The 23,901-nt window shown below is 40.4% G+C and overlaps 2 protein-coding genes across 5 annotated transcripts in view; one reads left to right on the top strand and one right to left on the bottom strand.

Annotated features, from left to right (window-relative positions):
• Window positions 1-17,927, bottom strand: part of pkp4 (plakophilin 4) — a 75,529-nt gene extending 57,602 nt beyond the window's left edge. For 2 of the 4 annotated variants that reach the window (XM_038720402.1, XM_038720403.1), the window contains exons 1-2: window positions 4,653-4,683; window positions 2,255-2,388 (exon numbers count right to left, since the gene is read on the bottom strand). In XM_038720402.1, coding sequence (XP_038576330.1) covers window positions 2,255-2,388; window positions 4,653-4,668 — 150 coding nt within the window. In that variant the 5' untranslated portion in view covers window positions 4,669-4,683. Of the gene's footprint in view, window positions 1-2,254; window positions 2,436-4,652; window positions 4,684-17,741 lie in introns of those variants that run through there. The other 2 variants (XM_038720405.1, XM_038720404.1) reach the window with 2 other exon arrangements.
• A 275-nt stretch (window positions 17,928-18,202) lies between these two features.
• Window positions 18,203-23,901, top strand: part of LOC119904035 (coiled-coil domain-containing protein 148-like) — a 29,192-nt gene continuing 23,493 nt past the window's right edge. The window contains exons 1-3 of the mRNA XM_038720406.1: window positions 18,203-19,646; window positions 20,221-20,342; window positions 23,772-23,875. Of these exons, the coding sequence (XP_038576334.1) occupies window positions 19,592-19,646; window positions 20,221-20,342; window positions 23,772-23,875 (281 nt within the window). The 5' untranslated portion in view covers window positions 18,203-19,591. The remainder of the gene's footprint in view (window positions 19,647-20,220; window positions 20,343-23,771; window positions 23,876-23,901) is intronic.

Raw genomic sequence — 23,901 nt, 5'->3', positions numbered from 1 at the left:
ATCTGGCATGCAGTGAAGCGGTATCTGACATCCACGTCAGATGCCATTAAATCAATTATACTTTCAGTGAAGAATCAGCATCCCCCAAAAAGGCTCATCGTTTTCAGTTTTTACAGATATAAGATATATATAGAATAAAGAAAACACTCTTCTAAAAGGACATTTTTAACATACTTTAAATTCAGATTTTAAGTATGTACTGCAAGTGGTCTTTTTGCTAGATAATATGGAACTATATAGATAAGACACACAAGAGCATTGTGATTGCTGAATTAAAAGACAGTCTGTCAGGATGAGTGCCACAGCCTCCCACTGCTTCAATTACACTTTAGATGAAACAGATTTTTTTTTTTAAAACGAAAAACAAAAAACTAGGTCTTAGATAATCCTCGAAAGAACCCCTTCGGTTAAATTACATTTTAATAAGATAATAAATACTGAAAAGGGGAAATTTGTAAAGTTAATTCTTAACAGTTGTAGATTTTGTGGATGAGCCAGGCTTGACAAATTGCATGTGTGGTTCTTCAAAGCAAGTGGAAATGGGTAGCAAGAAAAACATTGACATTTAAACACTTAAATGGGGTCTGTAATAAACCATTATGGATGTGTCATCCAGATGGTGGATCAGTGCTATTAAGTAGGCACGGAGCAAAGGCAGGACTCTAATAACCAGGAACAGCAGCACGACAGAACCAAATTAACAGCAAAAAGACTGGGGCTTGTTAGCAGTCAGATTGGAAGAAAGAGGGAAGACAAATGAACACATAGAGAGAATGCGATCATAATATGTTGGTGAATCTCTCCTTGTTTGGGCATTTGGGCAAAGGCAGTGCAGCTGTAACTCGTGCAGTGACAGAAACAGAAGTTTGGAAAAAGAGAAAGAAAAACTAAGGAAGACAAGGAGTGAATAAGACAAGTGAAGGAAGGGAAACCAGCCAATGGAAAGGCAAAGAAGACCAAAACTAAATAAATAAAAGACAGTAGAGCCAGTAGAGTAAACACTTACCAAACACCCAGTAATCCTAAACCCCAGCCCTAACCGAGACCATAGCTACAGCACAGCAGACTTGCATGTTTACATCGACGGCAGGATCCCTCGAAGGTCTGCCTCTCAACAATCACAGGAAAGCCTCACGCAAAAGCACGAGGGGGGGGAACGACACTCGCACACCAGCCAGTCTCTGACCTCCATCTTTTCACTCTCACTCACCCTCTGATTTGCCTCTCCAACTCTGTTAAATACTGAGGAGAACGATCATTTTACAGTCTTCACTCTTTAGCAGGAATCCCCTCTGAGGCACGCAGCAACAGCTCAGGCAGGCTACTTGCTCTTCCTGCTTGCCTGCACTGGTATCTGCTCTAACCGGACCAGCCACTGAGGAATACTGTAGGGAAGGAGGTGACATCGACAGGTGCTCCCTCCCTCCCTCCTTCCTTCCTCGTGTAAACAATACACACTTTCCTGCAGCAACTCTAAATGGGACTTTCTGTTTGATAATAAATACCAGGGAACACATTCAATTAATTTAACTGTAGCTCAACTAAAGTGTCACTCGGGAAAAAGAAAGATACGTGAGATATAACAGGGAATTAACATTAATAATGAGCAAAATCTCTTTAGCCCCGTTTGCCCTGTGCTGGATTCCCAGGAATATGGTGGGTTGGAGCAAAGCCACAGAGGAAAGGGGATTGTGTGTGTGTGTGACAGAAGGGAGTGTGGATGAATCACAGAGAGGCAGGCATAGATTGAGTGAGTGAGTCAGAGGGCATGTCCCTCCACAGGCACACAAACTCTGCTAGAGACGATCTTCCTGGTTGTCCATTGATGCAAGCCAGGACATGGCTGCAGGCAATAAAGAATCAGTAGCTCCTAGTCAAGCTCACTCCAATGCAATTTTTCCACAAGACAAAAAATAAATAAAGAAGTCCACGCCGACCACAGCTCTGCTATAAACAAAAATCTTTTCATCATCCCACACGCAAAGAAATGACAACTTTCTCTTTTGGGCTCGGTGGCACAGAGGTGAGTTATATGATTACAGTGACAACAGGGTGTGTGACACAAATGTGCAAGAAAAAAAATGTCCACATACTGGATTTCTTTTGAGTACAATATGTGAGTAACCAGACAATTTAGCATTCTATAAATGTCACAGTACATAAATGGTTCATAAAAGCTTTAACAGTGCCATAATATGAGAGATGTAACATGAATCAATGGCTTAGCGCAGCATAAACGGAAGAAACACGCTACCTGTTCTTTGACAGAGGCCAGTATGTTGTTGGCGGTGTTGTCAGCTTCCATGTTGCGGCCAGTTGAACTGTTGCGGATGGTCAGCAGAAGCCCCTCCTCCGTCACTGGGCTCTGCTCAGGAGCTGGCATTCCTCCTGTATGGACAAACACACACACAGAACTGTTCAGCACAGGCGCTCATCTGAAAGAGAAAAAAAAAACAAATAAAAAAAACCCACACCATCTTGTACATACATACCACACTGTGTATGTATGTGCAAATACACTACAGTCATAAATACACACTTGAGTCGACCACTCCCCGATATGCACAGGCGAGTGATGCTGAAGAAGTGACTATCAATGGTCACACGCCACCACCAGCAATACACAAACACACACCCACACATGCCATATGGCCCAAAGGGAAAAAGACTGTCGATGCTTCACGTCTACGACAGTGCAAATCAGTGCCAGATGGCCTTAACATGAGTTAAATAATGATGTGTGTGTGTGCATTACAGTCACATAAAAAAGAAAATACAACACAAACAGAACAACATCCAACGACTCCAATGAAGACACAAAACAATGGAAATTCAAATCCCGTGCAATACAATGACTAAAATACCAAGCATGTGCGCGCACAGGTGAATATAATACGTGTGTATAAGATGCAGTGGAGAAGTTGAAGGAGATCAGCGAGGCCAGGCCTTTGGAAAAAACAAAACAAAAAACCAGTCAGCAGATAGAAGAGATAAGGTGTTCCTGTCTCCTTCTCTCTCTGGCCTCTTGTCCAGGATTGAAATGAGAAAGTAGAAAGAATAGTTATGGTCTTATTATATCTGTTGACGGGGAGAGTGTCTGGGGAACGCTGCTCAAGGTGGATCCATATTTACTAGAAGGAGCCTGTTGAGCCCGACAGGGCAGCTAAAGGCTGCGATGGCACAGCTCAGGGCTGCAGCTGCAGACAAAAGCATTGGATCTAATAACACAGGGAGGTATGTGACTTTAGGGAAACGGGGATTTTGCTATGACTTTTACTGCCTTAGAGATCCACTGCCGCTGTCATCTCCAAGATTCAAGTACAAAGACATATTCCTGCTGTTTGTTCCAACACAGATCTATCTTGACCTGCATGTTTTACTTTACTAAACCAGACACGTGTGCCGACATCTTTACATATGAATATGTAGAGTAATATCCGCTACTAAAATCACCATTAAATAACCATATGGTCATTTACAAAATAGCCCTGCCGCTAGCAACGGAATATTCCCTCTATGTCTATTACATTCATAATCCATAATAGCAGCCTGAGGCCGATTGGAAGATCTGATATACCATAGCTTTTGCTGTATTAGTCAAATTCATGCTGAAAGACATCATTTGAAATATGTTTAAGTTCTCATGCCATGTAAAAGCACTCACTAACTCGAATCCGCGTGCGCACACAGACACACACGAGTAAGGAATAATTTAGCTCAGGCTGACAGCCAGTTTGTGCGAGCTGGTTGTGTGTTGCTGGGTTGTTTACAGTGAGAACATAAAGGTTTTTGGCCAGGGATGAGGAATTAGCCCGGGGGAGGACTAAGTACGTGGGAGGTCCCTCAGACATTTGGACGAAGTGTGACCCTGAGGTATTCTGGGAGTCTGTCACCAAGGCAGCGTGAGCATTTCAAGGTGTCTGAGCTGAACCAAGCCATAACCCAAATGACAGACATGGTTTTACTACTTTACCAAGTATGTGAGTCCACACAGGACCTTCCATGTGTCCCCCCTGTCAGTCTCCCAAATTCCTCTCCTGCTCATTCATAGTGTTGCAACATACCGCCCACCTCCACCACAGCCTTTGAATCAAGGACATGGCACTTGATTCCCAGAAAACACAGCAACAGGAAATGGGGAAAACTGTCTGAATTTGGCAGAACTCCTCACTGACGTCTGTACAGACAGAGAGGAGAACAACACAGACAGAAGTTGCTGCCTGGCCGGCCAGCCGATCTCTCTCTCTCTCTCCCCCTCCCCCCCCCCCCCCCCTCTCTCTCTCTCTCTCTCTCCCCCTCTCTCTCCCCCTCCCCCTCCCCTGATGGTAACTGTCATTTAAAGTCACCATAGATTAAGTATAAAATGTGCCTTATCGAGTCTTTCTGTAACCCTTCACTATTTGAGAAAACACACCTTCAATCGAAAAATGACTTACTAGTGAAAAAAAAACAAATATCCTCACGCCTTGACCAAAATCTGTGTTTATAATCTGCCCAAATGAAAATTTCTCAGCAGCCTAAACCTCACTGTAGGAAAGTGCACACTAAGCAGACTGTAGGAAATAGAACCACAGAAAAACCAACATACAAAAAGGAAAGCAAACCCTATTGAAGGCACCATTAAGCAAAGAAAAATTGTGATGAGAGCCTACCTCTGAAATTCCCCATTAACTCTGGTCCAGAATTATTTCACTCTGCTCAGCTCGGAGTTCTCAGCAGCTCTGAGAGAAGAATGAAGACAACGAAGCTGCTGCCAACCTACCACAGTCCTATAGGCGCTCGGCTGACTGGTTCTTCAACATTTCCCTTTGTGTTTTCACTCCAAATGCTGAACTGCCTAGCGGTAAAAAAGTTTGGTATGCCAAGCTCTTAGACAGTTTGAAGAGCAAGCACAAGACCAAGAAGTAGGTGAGAAGCTAATGGAAGCTAGCACAATATGTGCAGCTTTCAAGGCTGTCATTAGGATAATGCCTAAGGACCATACTGTAGTTCCCACAGAGTAAAGATGACCTCATTCTGGTCTAAACAAACCAGTGTGTAATTATTACCATTTGGGTTATTTCCCTCGACTAAGCAGAAAATAAACCCTCTGTACTGGACAGCATTATATGATCTTTGAGCATAGCTTAATAACAACAAACCTGGTTACTTTAAACAACATTTATTACTATACATCATGGAATAATATGCATGTCTTTCACTAGAAACTCTTTCTAGTCAATGGTTAATCTCCCCTTTAAAGTATTATAATCTTCAGTGTCTCCAAGTCTGCCAAGAAAAGCCTTAGTTGGACCCCGCCCTGACTCATCGGATCACATGATCTGATCTACTGACCTCAGTCTCCGGCCACTCCTCTGAGCCTCTTATGCAACCCCTCTTTCCGTGACTCTCCCTCTCCCACATCAAATGCAGTTTATGGTGCTAGGAAGGGAAAGGAAACAGAAGCTATGGGGGAAGGTGCTTTAATATCTGTTTAAATATTACCACTATATACCAACTCTGTTAAAGTGCCCAATGTTAATGAAAGAAAATGCTGCTTAAGAGAGGTTTGACAGATCTACTTCAAATACTGCCTCCCTGCATCAACCTCATCCGCAGACATAAATTCATCAGCGCTCTGATCTCTCCGAAAGCCACCTGTGCCTTGTGTCACCTTCCCCAAGTAGCACTGCAGTAGCAAATATAATATCAGCTGTCACACAGGCTACGTTTACACGCCCAGAGGAAACCAGGTTACTAGGAGAAATCAAGTTAAAGCAGGAAACCAGAGGACATATTTATATGCACCGCAGTAACACGCTTATTGTAACTCCTGGGTTTACATGCAGCTGGTCAGTAGGCACATCTGTCTCAGGGCACAAATTTAGTTAAGACTGCATATTTAAGTGTACTGGTGATTTACCATGCTGAACCCAGAAGAACTGTTTTTGTTTCTAGACAGCAATTGGATTGAATGTGCGATGAGAAGTCAGGCCCTACTGTAGAAGAGCACACGGTTTCCATAACTGTGTTCATGTATCAGAATTTTACAAATATCCTTTTAACTTAAACGATTAATACCAACCCATTTAGATGTTTTTCTGTTTCAGTCTGACTTTTGATTTGATTATTCTGGTTTCAAGGATGTATTTTTTCATTCCACTCCATTGCTGTCACACTTATACTACCTGTCTGAAGTGTTTGTCATGTTCGCTTATAAAAAACACAGTTGGAAACCTGGTAAAACACATGCATGGCTGAGAAATCAGGTTAGTCTCTTAATCCCTCATTGCTTGCATGACATTTAAGAAATGAGCTTGCTGCACAAAATCAGACAGTAACCGGGTGACTTAAGTGCACATAACTGCACTGACTGACATATTCCCTTTATTTCTTTTCTACTTCCAGAAGAGATAAACTGCCATCACCTGAACACACGCAGTGTTTCTGTAAGTCAAAAGACCCATTGTCTGTCAGTCAGCGGGTGGAAGATTTGTCTTCAGGAGGCTGAGTGACACTAGGTCATAGATGTTCAACAGAGACAAATGGAGATGAGCTGAGAAATAATTATACATTAGCCTGAATCTCAATTGCAGGGAGTCTTGGAGAAGCAGCAGTTCAAATGTTGATTGCTCTGACTTGCTGAGCTAAAAAAGGGCGGCATAGTCTACAGCACAACAGAGCTAAGAGCCGCTTAGAGAACCTACAACAAGCAACGTCTCATGTGTGTACTGCACCTCTTTTTGGAGACAAAAGAAGTGATAAGTAAAAGTAAATTACCTTCTTCCTAAAACTGTTTGAGTTCCACATACAAAACCAAACTTGGTATCCATCCATTATTAAGTGAAATCACAAAATACTCTCTTGTAGGAGCTACATTGTGTGCAGTGAGCTAATAAATATTTCACCATGTATCAAGCTTAACATCCCATTAAACCTCTACGTCTCCATATGCACCTCTCAGGATGTCTGAAACAAACATGAAGTGGTCAAACAAAGTACATGCTTGAAATATAGACTGTATATCTAAGATGAATCGACCATGGCAAACTAGAAGAGGGACAGTCATGAGGCGATGAGAGCTGGAGTTGACCAAATGAGATATTCACTGATTAGCACAACTTCAACTGGAGGAGCTGATCAGTGTAATCATCTGGTGTATTTTTAATGTAAACCGTCATAGGCCCCTGTGGCACATAGTTGCTTCAAACTTATCTAGAGTGACATAGCAGCACTATGTACCATGTGAAAGCTTTGTGGGGGGGGGGGGGGGGGGGGCAGTCCCATTACTAATCTCTCAACAGCTTCAACAACATCCCAAAGGACCCACAATACTAATTGATTTTTTCAAAACAGCGACTTCACTGAATCAAACTATTTCTGCTCCAGATTAATTTATCAGAATTCACCAAGATGAACAATAATATATTACGGCCTGAATAAATCCCCAGAATGAAGACGTAGGTAGAAAAACGCTTCTGCATCAGCTCAAATAGCATTCACAACAGCTGCATTATGTTTTTACAGTAAGTCACTGGATTCTGAAACAATTTCTGAAATCCCCTACTGCACACACTGTTAGACTAAACACATGGTTAGGAAGTGCTGACTGAAGCCCTCACAAAGTAATTGCTCTGAGCTGATTTGAGAATGTGGGTAACAAATATACCAATGGTCCCATACATACCGCATGTCACTGATTAACCTTGTCCTCAGACGGGTACACTCCCAAGTATCCGCATACTGTGACTTCTTAGTAGATGCCACGTGTGGAAAATTATATTTGAGGAGGATGACAAATAATAATAATTATGTTATTATTACATCCCTAGAGATTTAACTTTCTGCTACTCTCAACAGCTGACACACCCAACAGCAAAGGAATGTCTCTTATCCAGAGCAGAAACAGTCTCACATGCACACACTATTCCCACTATGATAATTACCCAGAATAAGCGACAGAGAATGCCTGTAGATGTAGCATCCTTTAAATAGACACGTACCTGTCTTTCTGTCGATAAAGGATTAGACAAGGTGAGAAGTACGAGGTGATATGGAGTGGAGACAACAGTCTGACAGCATCTCCTGGACCTTCTTAACAAAGCAGACATACAAAAGCAATCGCTCAGAAGCTGCACCCATGCCTGCCTCACACCTTGAACCTCACCCTGACAAATGTTGCAATAACCTGAGGCCTATCTGAGCATGTGTATCCACAGGGCAGGGTTTGTCTCTGAGTAAAAGGCAGGAAACACAGTCATTGTACTAGTCTAAGCAACACACAAATACACACGCATACTAATGGCATGCACCGCATGCTTACTCCCTGAGCTGCACTTTATCTAGCAAGATATGTTTACTCAGAGAGGACATGGGGAAGATGACCGCAGACCAAATAAACCATGTTTGCACTGTGCAGCAGTAAAAACACAGGACCAACTTTCCGTGAACAACTTCCTACAATGATCATTCACTTTCAATACCATTTCCTCACAACAACACCTCAACTAATGGGGAGCAGGGTGGCTCAACTGAAGTCTCCAATGTGTCACCAAAACTAATATATTGTGACAGAACAGGGCATAAATTATTCCGATGTATGTATGTATGTAAATCCCTTAAATAGAATCAGAGTTTGTGCCAGACAGACGCACTTGATCCTGTCATACATTGTTAGAAAAATACATTTAACACCCTAATGCCTTTCTGCATACAATTACAATGCAAACAAATAAGACGCAGCAGCAATGCTTCCCAAGAAGGAATTAGCCTATAACATAATGCTCTGTACATCTCTAGAGAAGTCAAAACAAGTGAGTCGCTGTGTAACAGGAAGACTGCACAAAGCCAAACTGACAAAGTTGACTCAAAGAATTTGATCACGGCTCGGGCCGATCATTTTTTAACCTCCTTTAACAGCTCACTTAAAAAAGGCGTTTAAATCGGTACTGCGGTTTTATCAACCCCATGCAACCCATTCACTGTGTCAAACATTTTCCCCACTGCTGAGCATTATCAAAATGATCATATTTAGATTTTATGTCATGCAGGATTCGGAGAGTTTGACAGAAATACCGACATCATCCGAATGGGATATAATGAAAAGGAAAATTAGCATAAGAAATGTCCCGCTATTGGCAGTGTCCTGACTCTCACAATGCATGGTGTCTCTGAGGTGAATAACTGAGTCCACTCAGCACCTTCTATTAAGACTGATTACAGCCGGAGACGAACTGCCCCCAGAAAAATAATCAATCACTGTTATGAATTGTATAAATTTAGCTTAGTGGCCTGCATCAACATGAAAAAGGACAATTTTGTGAGTTTGTTGTGATCAATGTGGGAGATAAAAGAATGACGGCTTCTACATTTACTGCTATGCATACACCTCACTCTGACATATTAATTAACATTTCATGTGCACGAGATTATTATTATGACCACTGATCCATTTCAGTTTTGTTTGTGTCTAATTGTGTTCTCGCATTGGCGTGGAGCTCACCTATATCTTTTCACTCCCAATCCAGTTACCACTGGCAGGTTTTTATTCAATGACTTTTTATATGGCTATGCCTGCAAAAGTTAGAGGGCATATTTCAGCTATATGATTGTATTTCACTATTTTGTGCAAAACAACTGAAAATGGAGTATCATGAGTATGCACAGAGGCATCAAAAATCAACCAATCAAGGGAAAACAAATATGGAGGATGAAATGGAGATATGCAAAATCTAACTTATTTTGGCTGTCAGATCTAAAAAGTAAAAGTGAAGCTTGACATGATTAGCCGTTTACCTTGTAATGGCTAATCAATACCCTAAAATGTTGGATGTAGAATTTACATTGAAATCTGTGAGGTGTATTCTGATTTCTCTGACAACTGTGAGCCAATAGATATACTACTAGATTACTCCCAAGAACAGATAAACTATCTATTACCATCGGTTATTTATGAAAGTATCATTCAACTGTTCATCAGGAAAAAAAAATAAAAAATCTGAATAACAAATCACAGTGGCTGCCATACATGTTGAATCCAGATTAGATTCCTGTCTCCACTGTTTACTCATGCTACCTCAAATCAGAGCCAAGTGAAACATGCAGCTGCTTTAAGACACCACCAATCTCACAAGCACTCTACTGTTGTCAGCATGTTGCCTGTCAAACTCCACCTCATTTTCAAACTAATCCAAACACCTGCAGTAGGACTAAAATGCCAATGAGCAAATTCATCTCTGACAGTGATCAAGAGTAGTTTCTGGAAATTACAATAGCTTTTCTGCTGCAGGATGTACAGATGATCACTTTATATTGACACAAAACTACTCCGGCTGTTCATTTTAACTGACAAGCTCCAAGTGCTACATCTGTACAAATGTGTTATGGTCTTCAGGCTTAAAGCTATGCAAAAAACAGTTCTTCAGTGTATTGAACAGACTGTTCTAGACAATAAGCAATAAATCTTAAGAGCCAAAGACCGGTACTTTGGGGGGGCAGAGCTTGCAGTGAATTTCTGAATGGGCGACTAGAGGCTACTAGCTTTAACTGGAGAATGTTGGCTGTTTTTCTACTACTGCTCCTCTTGTCCACCGTTGTTTGCAAACCAATAAATCACAATCAACAGTCAAATAGCTACACAAGTCTCGGCAATGTCGGTCTGAGATTGTATGTCGGCATTAAGTTTATTCCTCGGAAATAGCTGCCTGTGTGCAGCGGTGTGTTTATAGCTAACAGCTGATAGAGCTATGCTAAATAGGCTACTGGGTGCGCAGTTGTTATTTTAAGTTTTCATCAGTCAGGAGCTTTTTACACAATGCCAAAGTCAGTCTCTTCTTCTCCAAAACAAGCTGAACAGCTGATTACAGCAGGTAATAAAGCTAGTTAAAATCCCGTTCCTCCGACGTTCAGGCAGACACAGACGTGACGCTGCAGCTGATCTGCAGCTCTTGTCGGCTGGAAATGTTTTAATAACCTTCCAAACTGTCACGATTTTATTTGTGTGTTGCTTTCTCTGTGCTGGAGTTATTTTAAGAACTTGATGGTCTTATCCAGTGTGTTATTAAATTTGTAACAATCTTTATCGTGTGTCTCTTCATTATACTTCCACACAAAAAAGCTGTTTTTAATAGTCAAGCATAGCCTATAGTTTTTAATTTTATTCTAGTCAAATCTGATGTTCATTTATAAATTTTGCTCTTGGATAGTAGTTACAAATAATGATGCCTGTGCATTGCTTTGTACACTGTATAGGCCTACGTCAGCTGGTTCATTTGCCTAATCTTCGCAGGTCTTTAGACATTGCTAACAATGTATTATAAATAATTAAACTAACTGAAATAACAAACCAACACTGTATTTGCCACTTCTCTCAGCCTCCACTAGTTCTGGCCTACAAGTTGGAAAACGTCTATAGTTCTGTACACCTCAGACTGGTCATGTCCCTTCAGCAGGTGGCCTGGCATTGGCCTAATCTAACACCAACTTCACATAAATATTTGCCTTCATATGGAAAGAATGAAGCCAAAATAAAGAAAAATGTAGATAAATAAAGGACTAGTTGTTCTGCACAGAGATTATTTTGCAATTATCTTGTGATAGGTAGATAAATGTGAGTGTTTTCTGATTTGGGTGGTTACTGTAAATAACACAACAAGAGTCAATGATGGTAAAAAAAAAATCATGGGTATTGCAAACTATTCTTTACAGTGAACAATCAAAAGCTAACATGCCACTGTTCAAACTGAACCTTGTATCTTGTAGCTGGTGTAATGTTAACCATTACTGATGACAGAACTAACATACATATCTCACAGGCTTGGGTAGAATATTTCAGAGACTTCTGCCTACTCCACTTAACAGAGTGTGCTTGAGTAAAGTTAGGCAAAAATGGTGAAATTGCCATGGTATTTTGTGTTGAAGAAGAAGATAATCCACATTTACAACAGGATTTTTAGCAATAAAATAATCTGCTCACTCACTGGGATAATACACAACTAAGAATAAAACCTGGGGAATCAGAGCAATGACGGGAGAATGTGAAATGTGTAAAATCAGTTCCTGTTCCTTATGAATCAGGACACTGGCTTGCACTGAACCATGATGCAGAAAGACAGAAGGAATGTAGCTACCTAAGTAAATGTCAGGTCAGCGAACCAGCACAAGCTGGCCTTTTAAAACAATGATTTAGTTCAGGTGAGTATACCTTTAATTGGGTAGCCAAACGTTTTAAAATTTCTTGGCATTGCTTAACAAAATTTCCTGGTACTCTTACAGACTGACAAAAGGCGAATATCTCTGACTTCAATGTCACTGCATACTGAAGGGAATGTTCTGTTAGACGGCACCATATGGATAATCTATCAAAGGGGATTTAATTGAAAAAATAAATCAAAAGTTGGCAAGATAAATTCCCCTTTAGTTGTACTATGCAATGAGTCATGGAGGACATGTATGACGTCCTGCAGAGGTAGGTATGGTTTTATTTGAGGCATTGCCTAGAATATATATCCTGCTGGTGTGGGTGCCGCCATGTTCATCATTTCACATAGGGATACTTCAGCAAATCTTTTATTACCAATGTCTAACTTAGCAACATTAAAAAATGTTTGATCTCAATAACAACAAAAAATGTGCAACTCTTTTACTATGTGTGAATAATGTTTTTTTTCAGCATTTATGGATTTACCACGGGTACAACAGGAAATCTTAAATGATGCGTGAGCACCTGGGAGTGAACGTCCATCTGAAAATAAGAGGGCTTGGCATCGTTCATGGTTACTGGTGCATGCAGAGGAGAGGGCACTTTAGATGCCAGAAAAACAGTTGAGACAAAAGCACGCCCTTTCGCTGGTTGGATGGGTTTGTAAGCTGGTAGCAAAGAAATCAGTGTTTCTAGTGAACTATCCACACTTAGAGACATCAGACAGAAAAGTGCTGGATGTTCTGGGATATCCCTCTGCTTCTTTGGGATCCACTAACTAAACTTTGTTCTAGAGTAGAAATAAAACCTTAAAGAGCTGTGTCTTATTCATTTAAGCTATATCAATATGTGCACCATTGCCTTGAGGCAACAGTTTTTTTTAATCTTTGATGTTGTCACTAAGCCTATATCTATTTACTCTGACAGAAAAAGAAAAGATACAGTATAAGCTTTGATATCGCGCAGCCCACACCTGCGTCCCAACCAAATGCAAAGCTTAGGACCTATAAAATGCCATTTTAAATGTCATGTTCTTGAACTGTATTTGTTCCTTTCCAATGTCAACAATTCACCGTTTTCATTCAGTGAGAGTTCATTTTACTTTATAGCAGTCTTTTAAATGCCTTGACATTTAAGAAGAGAATCCCCGCTTCTTGGAGTTTTATGGATACTGGTGACGGCAGACTAAACCTGCAGATTGTTTTTAGTTTTCAGTTGTAGTCTGGGAACAAGTGTAACACCCATGGTCATGTAACCTGACATTGGTGAGATACCTTCACCTTCTGACTAAATCCAGCCACCGAGTGCACTCACATACCACTCAGGGATGATACCTGATCCCAGAAAACGAGCTCTTTGAGTCTAAACTGAGAAGGACACAGCCTAAGTGTATGTTTGGAGCTTATGTGCTCAAACCACATGTCACAAATTAATGAACAAACTTGAGAATCAACTTATTTTTTAAGTTATAATTCAAGTAGGAAATGCCAAATGTTTTGCTGGTACTGTTGAACTACTGAGAGGCTTTGCGGTTTTATTTATGGTTTACATCAATATAAATGGACTTCTTTGAGTACGACATGACTGGTTGGACAAAAGAAGTTCACCTTGGGGACTTGTGTTAGGCCAATGTAAACTATTTTATTTAAATAGAAGCTTAGTGTGTCAGACTGGCTTAAAAAGTCACTATCCAGCACAGATTGTCACTCTCGGGCATAACCAAGCACCGTACCTGGGGCGACAGAGCTTTCACCATTGCAGCCCCCTCCCTTACCCATACACATCCGAGATTGCAGCGACATGGACTCTTTTCGCTTTTAACATCTAATAATGTTATATTACACCTGCTGCTGTTTGTTATTTATATGGTCGCCCTTTGCTCTTATTTCTGCACCACATGTTTTTATCTACTGTTCAAATATTTTATATTATGCTATTTATGTTTTTAATGTGTTTTAAATGTACATAACTTCTGTTTTTACTGTAAAGTGTCTTTGAGTGTCCTGAAAAGCCCTATAGAAATAAAATGTATTACTACTACTACTACTACTACGACATGTGTTTATAACTGTAGAGGCTACGGTAGTGTTTTTCAGGGGTGCTTATTTGTAATGTCTTGCTCTCCACCGGGATGGACTCCTTTACCACTCCTCCTTTTACCATCAGTAAAAAGAGTGTGTTCGCCTGGGGTGATAATGTGAGTAGCACACTCAAATTTTCAACAAGGTATTATGTGCCCTGTTGAGGTAACTCTGCAGCCAGCTAGGCCCTAGATAGATAGACAGTAGTTAGTCTCTAGAAGTAAGGCTGCATGTGGCGCAGTAGGAAAGCACTGTCCCTTCATTGCTGCTGTCCACAAGGCAGACACTGACAAGGGGGCTTCTTACAGAGTCAGCATGTCGGGCCTATGGAGGGCTTTTTTACTGGACAAAAAAAATCTATTGTGCACCTAATCTCGAAAAGAGCTGACGTGCTTTGTGTTCAGTATTATCTTTAGCTGTCCGGGATCCAACCAAAGCATGAAATCTGGGGCTCTTTCAGGAATCTATCTACATATCCAGTTAGATCAACAATCAGCCAGCAGCCACACATGTCAAGGCTTATCAACACAAGCTATTGCAAGGATGAATACACTCTATACATGCAGTATGGTTCTTTAATTGGTTTGAGTTTAACATAGGAGGGGAAAGCACGCCTATTATAGGAGTGGGCTGCAAACTCATGATTTACAGTTAAGCTTGGAATCCTCCTGCATACTAATACTGTGTTGAATATTCACAATATCTTTTAGATATCAAGAATGAATCATTTTTTTAAATTATTGGGTCTGCTCGATGGTTTATTCCATAGGTCTCTAAAGTTATAACAAAGATAGATATTACAAGTTCACAATGGAAATTCTCTACTCTACTACATGTGGTTTCTTCTCAAGGGAGGCAGGAGGGAAAGACCAACTCTCTTTAGGCCACACCATACAAACGTGGAATGGAAAATAGCTATGTGCGGTGGGATTTGATGAAGAAAAGATTTTCCACGCCAAAGGATGAATGCAAGCTTTTCTTTGGTTGATGGCTACTATGAACTATTACTATTGTCCCACTTTGGAGAAGAACTACAGTAGCTGAGAGTCCTTCCCAAACAAACAAAAAAAACCAAACCCCTCACACTTTTGAACAAATCTGCAATGTAATGCACATGGAAATTATACAGTAAAATGTTGTTTAGTAAACATGGAGAGTCAATCATAAATAAGCTTCCAAGTGTGAACAGTATCTCTGTATCTATACCTATAAATTCTGCATTTGTTATAAATATACCGATTAATAAAAGATTAATTTAGAGGTTGGCACCGGATAAAATAAAAACATAAAACCTGACTGCCACTCAGTGAAGGCTCCACTTGACTGAATTGCACACAAGGGATGCTGACCTTCTCTTGATTGGCTGAGGGAAGAGGCTGATACTTCAGCACTTTACTTAAATACACACACGCATGCACAGACACAAGGCAAATAATAATTTTGTTTCCAGGCATACAGTCTGTGAGGTGAAGACTGGAAATGCTTTTCCTTTCTTTGAAAATGAAAATACTTTTAGATCATCGTAGAAAAAAAAAGCATATCTGACAAGTAACATAGGGGTGAGGGCTTAAGCCTTGATGTCTGGCCAGAATTAGGGGGTGAAAAAAATACAAGGAGGAGAGGCCTGCCAAAGGGCGCTAAACAATTGAACTGTTGTCAGTACCCATTAAAAAGAACTCACCCTGAAGACTGGGTCAAACAATCACAGCAACACACAAAATGTATTTTTCAAGCATGTTTGTGATTTTATCTACTGAGGCACAAGGTTGTTCCTTGTGCAAACAACTTTTTTTCCCTTTTTTCCACAAGAACTAGTGCCCAGATAATCAATACAGAAAGTTTCACAAACCTGTGTCAAGAGTGATACTGACAAATGGTTTGGCTGAATGTCTGACCTCCTAAAACCTCTCTCCTTGAGATCACACAATGTCACTACCTAGAGTCCAAGCAGAACTAACAGGGCTAAACAAAACTAAAACAGAGGGAGAGTTTGACTCTTCAAACCAACATCCTGCTGCTCTTTCAAGTCCACAGTAAACCACTCTCAATGGTTGTCAGCTGTGTGGCAGTGTGTGTCTTGTGTGGTAATGTGAATCACGAGGGGAGTAAGATTCCTCCTGCCCGAGCGTGTGTGTGTGTACATGTTGTTTGTGTGTGAGACAGAGTGAGTGTGAGAGAGAGTTCACATGTGAGCTCATTTGCCATATACACTTCCGCTGTTAGTGAGCACAAAATGAACTTGCACTGTGGTCACATCAGTGATGCAGGCAGATAACCTTTCCACACCTGCACGGCAACAGGAGAGAGCAGAAGCACTGCTCCCAGCATCTTGTGTGTGTGTGATAATAAGAGTGTGAGACCTGACCTTTGGTGAATATCCATCATAACAAAATGAATAACCGCTTCTTCAATCTCTTGTGTTTTCTCTGCTTAGGTTTAATCCAGACTTCAACATGGCACAGAGGGATTCAAGTGAAATGGCAATGTCCCTCTATTCCTATTGCAATGGCATTTCCCACACTGGGATTTTAGTCACAGTTCATACAGATAAGCACTGGGTTATTAGAAATACAAGTTGGAGACTGAGCAAGCTCTGCCAAGGGCTTTATGTTGTACGTGAGACACGTGTACTGTTGTGCACTTCAAATCAGACCTACTTTTTAAACCAAAGTGGGGCAAGGTAATGGAAATGTGCCTTGTCTGGGGGTATAAGTCCTCAGTGAGTAGGACTTGAGACAATAACCTGGCTAATTAAACAGGCTAAAATAATGCTGCACTTGAACGCATTTGCTTAGGTAATTTTGACTATCCTTTGACAACTTCCGGGGCAATAAAGGGGAGTCGCGTAAAAAAAAAAACCACACCTGCTTAAAAATGCAGATTAGGGTCATTAAATATGGCGTAGTTTGAATGCAGCGAGTGAACGTGAGGGTAAAGTTAAGCTCATCTTGTGGGGGCAGAGAGTCTGCATCTCCGCCCCTAGGCGACCTCGCATTCCAGAGATCTCCACACTGTAAAGCTCACCTGCCTCTTCCTTCACCACTTAGTAACACGCTTTCAAGGGCAATATCAGGGAAACGTTAGGGTTTTTTCTTTGGTAACCCGAAAACTCACACCGAAACAGTTTCTGTCGGTTAGGTAGCGAAGTTTTTTTTATCCCAATGGTGAACGACATCGAAGACAGAGCGTGAAGGTCCCTCAAAAGGTGTGCGTTGTTGCAGAGGACTCGGTCACAAGATCAAGATTAGCTTAGTATTAGACTCTCTCCCGCTGTGAAGACACCTAAAGTTTGTCTTGTGCTACACACATACAAAACACTTTCTTTACACTGCGAATTCCCGACTTTCTGAGTTCAAGTAACGTTAGCAGCCCCATTCCTTCTCCTGCCTTGCGCACACATTTTTTATTTTTCCCCCACGTTTTCCTCCGCAATTATTCTGCAGTTAGTGAAAGGGCAAAAAAGGCATTAAAGCATTAAATACCTTAGGAGGGCTGTTGTTGCGCTGGCTGAGCTGCAGCTCGGATCTACATTGGAGCATCTAAGTTCATCGGTAAAGTCCCGTCGTTTAGTCCCATGCATGTGTAAGAGTGAAACGCGCCTCCATGAAGCTACAGTGGAGAAGAAGAAGACAGCCCCTCCGCTGCTCCCTGCTCCCACCAGCAGTCCCAGGCAATGCGAGCGTGCATGACGTCAGTGGGAATGTGGGAAAGCAGTGCGCACTCCTGATTGGTTGCGACGGGTGCAGGGGGCGTTCCCGAGGAGGTTCGCGTCGTTGAATTAACCAATGACAGAAGAGATGATAGTTTCCTTGGTTACAAATTTTGTCAACGCCGTACAGAGAGAGAGAGAGCGAGAGAGAGAGAGAGAGAGATAGCGCAAGGTAAGCTAGGGTCCAGTGGGTAAATGTTCATTTTACTCTCATAGCAAAGACTAGATACTAGTCAGGTGTGTTATAATGTGTAATGTAGTTATATTACGAGGCTCTGCAAAACGTACCAATGTTCCTGCTTACTATGTTTGGCATATTTTCAGTGGTGTGACTTCAGCATAGACCTAGCAAAGTGACAAGACAAACAACTGCTCCTCCGTGACACCTGTGCAGCTCTCTTACCTTTTTGTAGCTTATAAATTTGCGTGCCTCATTGTTATTGTTGAACTATATTAGTGCTGCAACTAACTATTTTACGATGATTTTCTTTCTGTCGTTTGACTTGCTTGATTTGTCTGCAAAACAGTCGAAGATCTAAAGGTAGGCTTTTCGGTTTACTATCATAAAGGACCAGAAAATATATTCTCACTTGAAAAGATGAAACCAAGGAACTTTGGGCACATTTGCCTAAAAAGTACAACACCTCTTATAACACATATAACCCTAACTTCTAACATGCACTTCCTGTGCTCTTCTTCTTCTGTCTTCATACAATTCTCTTGTATTGATTTCACTATTCGTTAACTCTTACGTCTTTCCCCAGTTATTTACCTGATTGTTGCTAATAGCGCTTACTAATACCTGTTGTCACCTGTAGATCTCTTACTGTATTGCTTTTTTGATGCTTGGATGTTATTCCTCAAATGTAAGTCGCTTTGGATAAAAGTGTCTGCCAAATGAGTAAATGATGTAATGTCAAAAAGATTAGATGGATTATCGAAATTGTTGCAGATAAACTTTTTGTCAATTAATTGGCCAGTAGTTTCAGCTGGAAACTCTGGATCCAAATGTTTCTCAAGTGTGGACATTCATCCTGAGGAAATCTACAACTAATGTTAGGCTGCTATTATGTCCCTAATCCTTACCTTAGCTTGCCATTTGGTGTTTGTAAATTAATAATCTTGCTCAGCATTTCAAAAAAGAAGCCTTTATATCTGCCAGAGACATGTGAAAAAAATAGCAATTATCTTCAATGGATCCATTACATTGTCAGTTTTCATTTCACTTACAAATTAAATCTGTTCCTCCAACTGACACAGTGCCCGTGTGGCCAGAGTTTTTCAAAGCTTAATCCAAAACAAAGACATAGAGACGTTCCAGCGGCATATCAGATCACACTGGGTGCACCATCTGTCCCCTCCAAACCACTAAAACTTGTGAGAGTCTGATTTTCTAGCAATGTCATGCAGACCTTGATGGCAAAGTTTATTTTTTATTTTTTAAGGGCTTTATTTGCATTTGCTCGTAGTCTCCTGTTAATCATTTGGATGACCCCACTGTACCTGTGCAGGTGAAATATTGTCTTTAATCAAGCTTTGTACAACCTCTGTGTTTTTCACATGCAGTGATTTATGTCTTCAGTTTGCAGGCACTGTAGTACATGCACATAGAGCTCTACAGCGATGAGTGGAATGGATCTGCATTCGTTCATTACAAACTACAGAGCAGAAGATGTGGGTAAGTCCGGTCTGAGACTTTGCTGACTTGTGACATAGTGGCCCATTGATCTGTTGAACAGATTTGACCTGAAGTCCCCATGTTGAATTCTCCAGGTACTGCCAAGACTTTGATGCTTTTGTCTGAGGCAGCATTGCGCGTGTTTATACACCTGTTTCTTTGAGCAGCTGAACTACTCAAAAAAAAAAAAGGGTCTGAGACACTTAGTTTGCTATCCCCCTCCACCTACCCCCAGTCATTTTAAGAAGAAGAAGAAGAAGAAGGAGCTTTATTGCCAAGTAGTGTTTTACACATACGAGGAATTTACTGTGGTGATAAGGTGCTACACATAGAGTCAATATCAATAAATGTAGAAATATATAAATATGGAATGGAAGAACAACGTTGCAGATATATACATGTGCATTATTCTTACATTACCCCTATAATCCATTAGCGCTCAGCTGGTGCTGTTCCCTTGTCTTTACCTCTATTCTTTCTTTGCTGAAGTCAGCATAAAGACTTCAGACATTAAAAGTGATGAGATTTTCCAATGATCCTAATTCAGCCATATCATTTGCCTCCATCCATGCAGAAAAACTGTCACTGCGGATGAAAAATGGTCTTGGCAGCTCAAAGTACAAACCGGCTGAATATAAAAGACTACAAGCCATTGTTGATGCGAAACGCCAGGAGACTGATCTAATTGGACAAAAGGTACATTTTGGTCATTATCAATATCATGCTTCTGCTTAAAACAGCAATTTTATTATGACCTGTTACATTTAATAACATGGTGATTCAGCAGCAAATGAAGAATAATGTGCAGCCACACTATGATATAAAATGTTTTTCCAGAGAGCAAACAGGCCTCATTACCCACCACAGGAAGAGCTTGAACTGACAAAAGCCTGATTTTAATGTGAGGTGATAAAACCGCATGTCTCCAGTAGTTGTAAATAGCATCATTTCTTTCTGTTTGTCTACCTTTCTTACATCTCTCTTACAAACCACACACTGTAAAGGGATTTCATTCCATATAAAACAGACATTGCATAACCTTTATAGTTTGTCCAACAACATGAAACAGAGAACACTGCCATACACAATAGCATCGGCTGTTTCATGAATATTCATTTGGCTGCCCGGGGTTTTCCTATAAAACTGTTTGAAGTTCATACTCGTCTTACTCTGAGCAAAAAGTTAATGCTAGGGGCAATGGTGATAAGGCTGTTAGACCTGTGGTGTTTAAATTGGTAAACTGTGGCAGACGCCTTTTAGTACCATTATAGTTGCCTGTGGCTCCTTCCAACCCTGCTCTCTGCATAACCTAGATAAGACAGGCTATGTTCACGTTTGGTCGCCCTGCTGAAAGGGAGGCTTTTTGAGCATCTCCCATTGGTGATGTGATCGAGGGTAAATAAATGACCATGAGTTGCCTCAAGCGTGGGATCATTTTTTGCTCTGCAGGAAGGGGCTGGCAGCATTAGTAGATACTAAAACCTTAAAATTTCTCTGCAGCATTGTACAAAAATTTAAAAAAGAAATCAAATAAAAAATTGGACTGAGATGGTTACATTTATACAGTTTTTCAAGAATGAACATTTAAATATGTGAAAAAACAGCGTAGAGAGTACTGATACCAACTAATAACTTATACTACCTTGGCCCAAATAGAAAGCATGCAAGTTCATAATTGGAGCACTACTGTCCTGTGGGGATTCTGGGAGTCTTCCCTGTTTAATTGCTATGTTGTTAATCCTTATTCATGCACATATGCACAGAGATTATCTCTAATTCAGGATCTAGGTTTTTGAAAAATGTAGAATAGCAAAAGACAAGCAAGCAAAATTCCATCACAGAGCACAAAATTAAAGAAAACAATTACAAACAGCATTTAAAAGAACAGTTCAATTTGGAAATCTTTAAATTGAACAAGAAATTCAAAATCAAATTGTTTCTGCATTACATTTGTAAGGGACATACTATTTAAAGGCATTTCACATCCATTGTCCACCAGCTTTGTCTAATTAACTGTGTGGGTATGTAGGTGACTAAGTTTGATTGACATCTTTCTGACTCTCCTGTTAATTTTGTTGCACCTCTTCGGGAGGAGAACTTTCACCATTTTTCATATGTTGACCTAATGTAATTCCAGTATAGCTTCACTCAGTGTCAACTTGACTATAGGTTTCATCAGCCAGAAAAACCTCTACTCCTACGTGGGTGTACAGGCACTTTAAAAGCGCAGTCCACCAATACAATAGAGAAAGAGCCATGCATTTGCACAACATCTCCTTAGTCAAGTACAGACGTGATTTTATGTATGGACTTTTCCAGATGTTGTTCATTTCCACATTTTCAGTTTGGGAGACCTGAAGTGTTATGCAGGGATCCTAAAAATACCACACATTTTAATTTATCAGTGTCAAGGTTGTGATTGCCTGGTGAGAGATATCTGAAAAACATCAATATCAGACTGTAAATCTTCGTGGGTTAAAAGATGACATATAAAATGAGATTTTAAAAAAATGAGTCATATTTATAAAAAGGTACATCACGTGGAATGGCAAAGATATGAATGCAAGAAATAGATTTTCTCCAAATCCATTTGATACACAATGAAAAAGTGAGTGGCACTCACTAAAATGGCGTTGTCTTTTCTTGGGAAAATGTGAATGGAAATCTGACTGGACACCCTGACTGTGGTTTATTAGTTAACACAATATCGATATTGATCATTTAGTTTTATTTGGCACAGTAAGATTAGAAATCAATTGATGTACACTGAACGAAATTATAAACACAACACTTTTGTTTTCGCCCCCATTCATCATGAGCTTAACATTTTTCAGTGGCCTTTTATTGTGGCCAGTCTAAGGCACACCTGTGCAATACCCATGCTGTTTGATCAGCATCTTGATATGCCACACCTGTGAGGTGGATGGATTATCTTGGCGAAGGAGAAGTGCTCACTAACATAGATTTTGAAAGATTTGTGAACAATATTTGAGAGAAATAGACCTTTTGTTGTAGATGTCTGAGTTCAGCTCATGATGAATGGGGGCAAAAACAAAAGTGTTGCATTTATAATTTTGTTCAATATAAGTTTAGCTCCAGGCACAGTTTTTGTAGTTCAGCTGAGTTATTAGACAGCCAGCGCAAATTAAGATCACCTACTATACGTTGCCTGGAAGACGCATGGGATGACATCAATTTGCCCATTTTCTTTCAGAGCAGCACTAGTTTCAGACTGAACACTGTTGATTTCAATAACTATAAAATGGATGTTACCCCGAGGGCAAGTGTCCAGCGCAATATATTCAAAATTCTTTTACAACAATTGCAACTTGACATGTATATAGACTTTCATGACATAAATCAACATCCTAACTCGTTTAGATTTCCTGCTACTATGGTAGTATGATAGTATGCATGTATTAGTTATGTGAGATTTTCTTTTGTACAATTATCTGAGCCAGTGGCCTGTGCATAAAAACACTGATAGAAGACAATGAATCGCTGCACTGAGAGCGCTCTGAAGGAGGGCCTTGTTCTGTCTTGATGAAAAAGGAAAACAAAGGAGAGCAGATTAAGACTTCTACTTCCCCCCTGTGCTCTCCTAATAACAGGCCTCATGCGTGTCATGCATGTTTCTACTTGATTATTTTAATTTGCCGCTGTTTATTTTGCTTTCACGCTTCAACAGTGATACTGTTTCAGTTGAATTACCTAGGTTTATGAGCCACTCATAGACACAATACCGCTAATAAATCCTGAAGGAAATGTATGTATACAAATATACCTGATGTGCAGAGAGGAAGGGAACAACGTATTCTTAACTATAGGATACAAAAATGATCTATTTCATGTTTTACCACCTTTGCAAAATCATGATTTATTCACTTTGTAGATGTTGTGCTTTTCCGATGTTATGAAATGGTCCAGATAATTGATGCATTAAAGCACTCCAGATTCAGGTTTTCCAAATGAAGTTAATTATTTGTAGGAGGAAATAAATGTCACGGCTAAAGTGTATTTAAAGTGTGCTTAAAAGCAAACACTCAAACGCTATTTGTTTTTTGGTATTATTTCACTTCCACGGAAACTGTTTATTCCTGCTGTGTATTAAACCTTGTCTTATAGGTTCAGAAGACTCGCTGTGCAGCCAAGGCAACCAAGGAGAGCTCCATATTACGGCAGCACAGACAGGTGTGGAACAGAGAGTGCTCCAGGCTGCAAAAGGCTGAGTAAGAGCCCCCTATTACTCCCTGTC

Source organism: Micropterus salmoides, unplaced genomic scaffold (genome assembly GCF_014851395.1).
Source record: "Micropterus salmoides isolate LMB-PRFRI ecotype aquatic unplaced genomic scaffold, ASM1485139v1 Ms_hic_scaffold_15, whole genome shotgun sequence".
Classification (NCBI taxonomy): Eukaryota; Metazoa; Chordata; class Actinopteri; order Centrarchiformes; family Centrarchidae; genus Micropterus; species Micropterus salmoides.
Note: the sequence above shows the minus strand (reverse complement) of the source record. Positions and strands in the feature narration are given on the sequence as shown.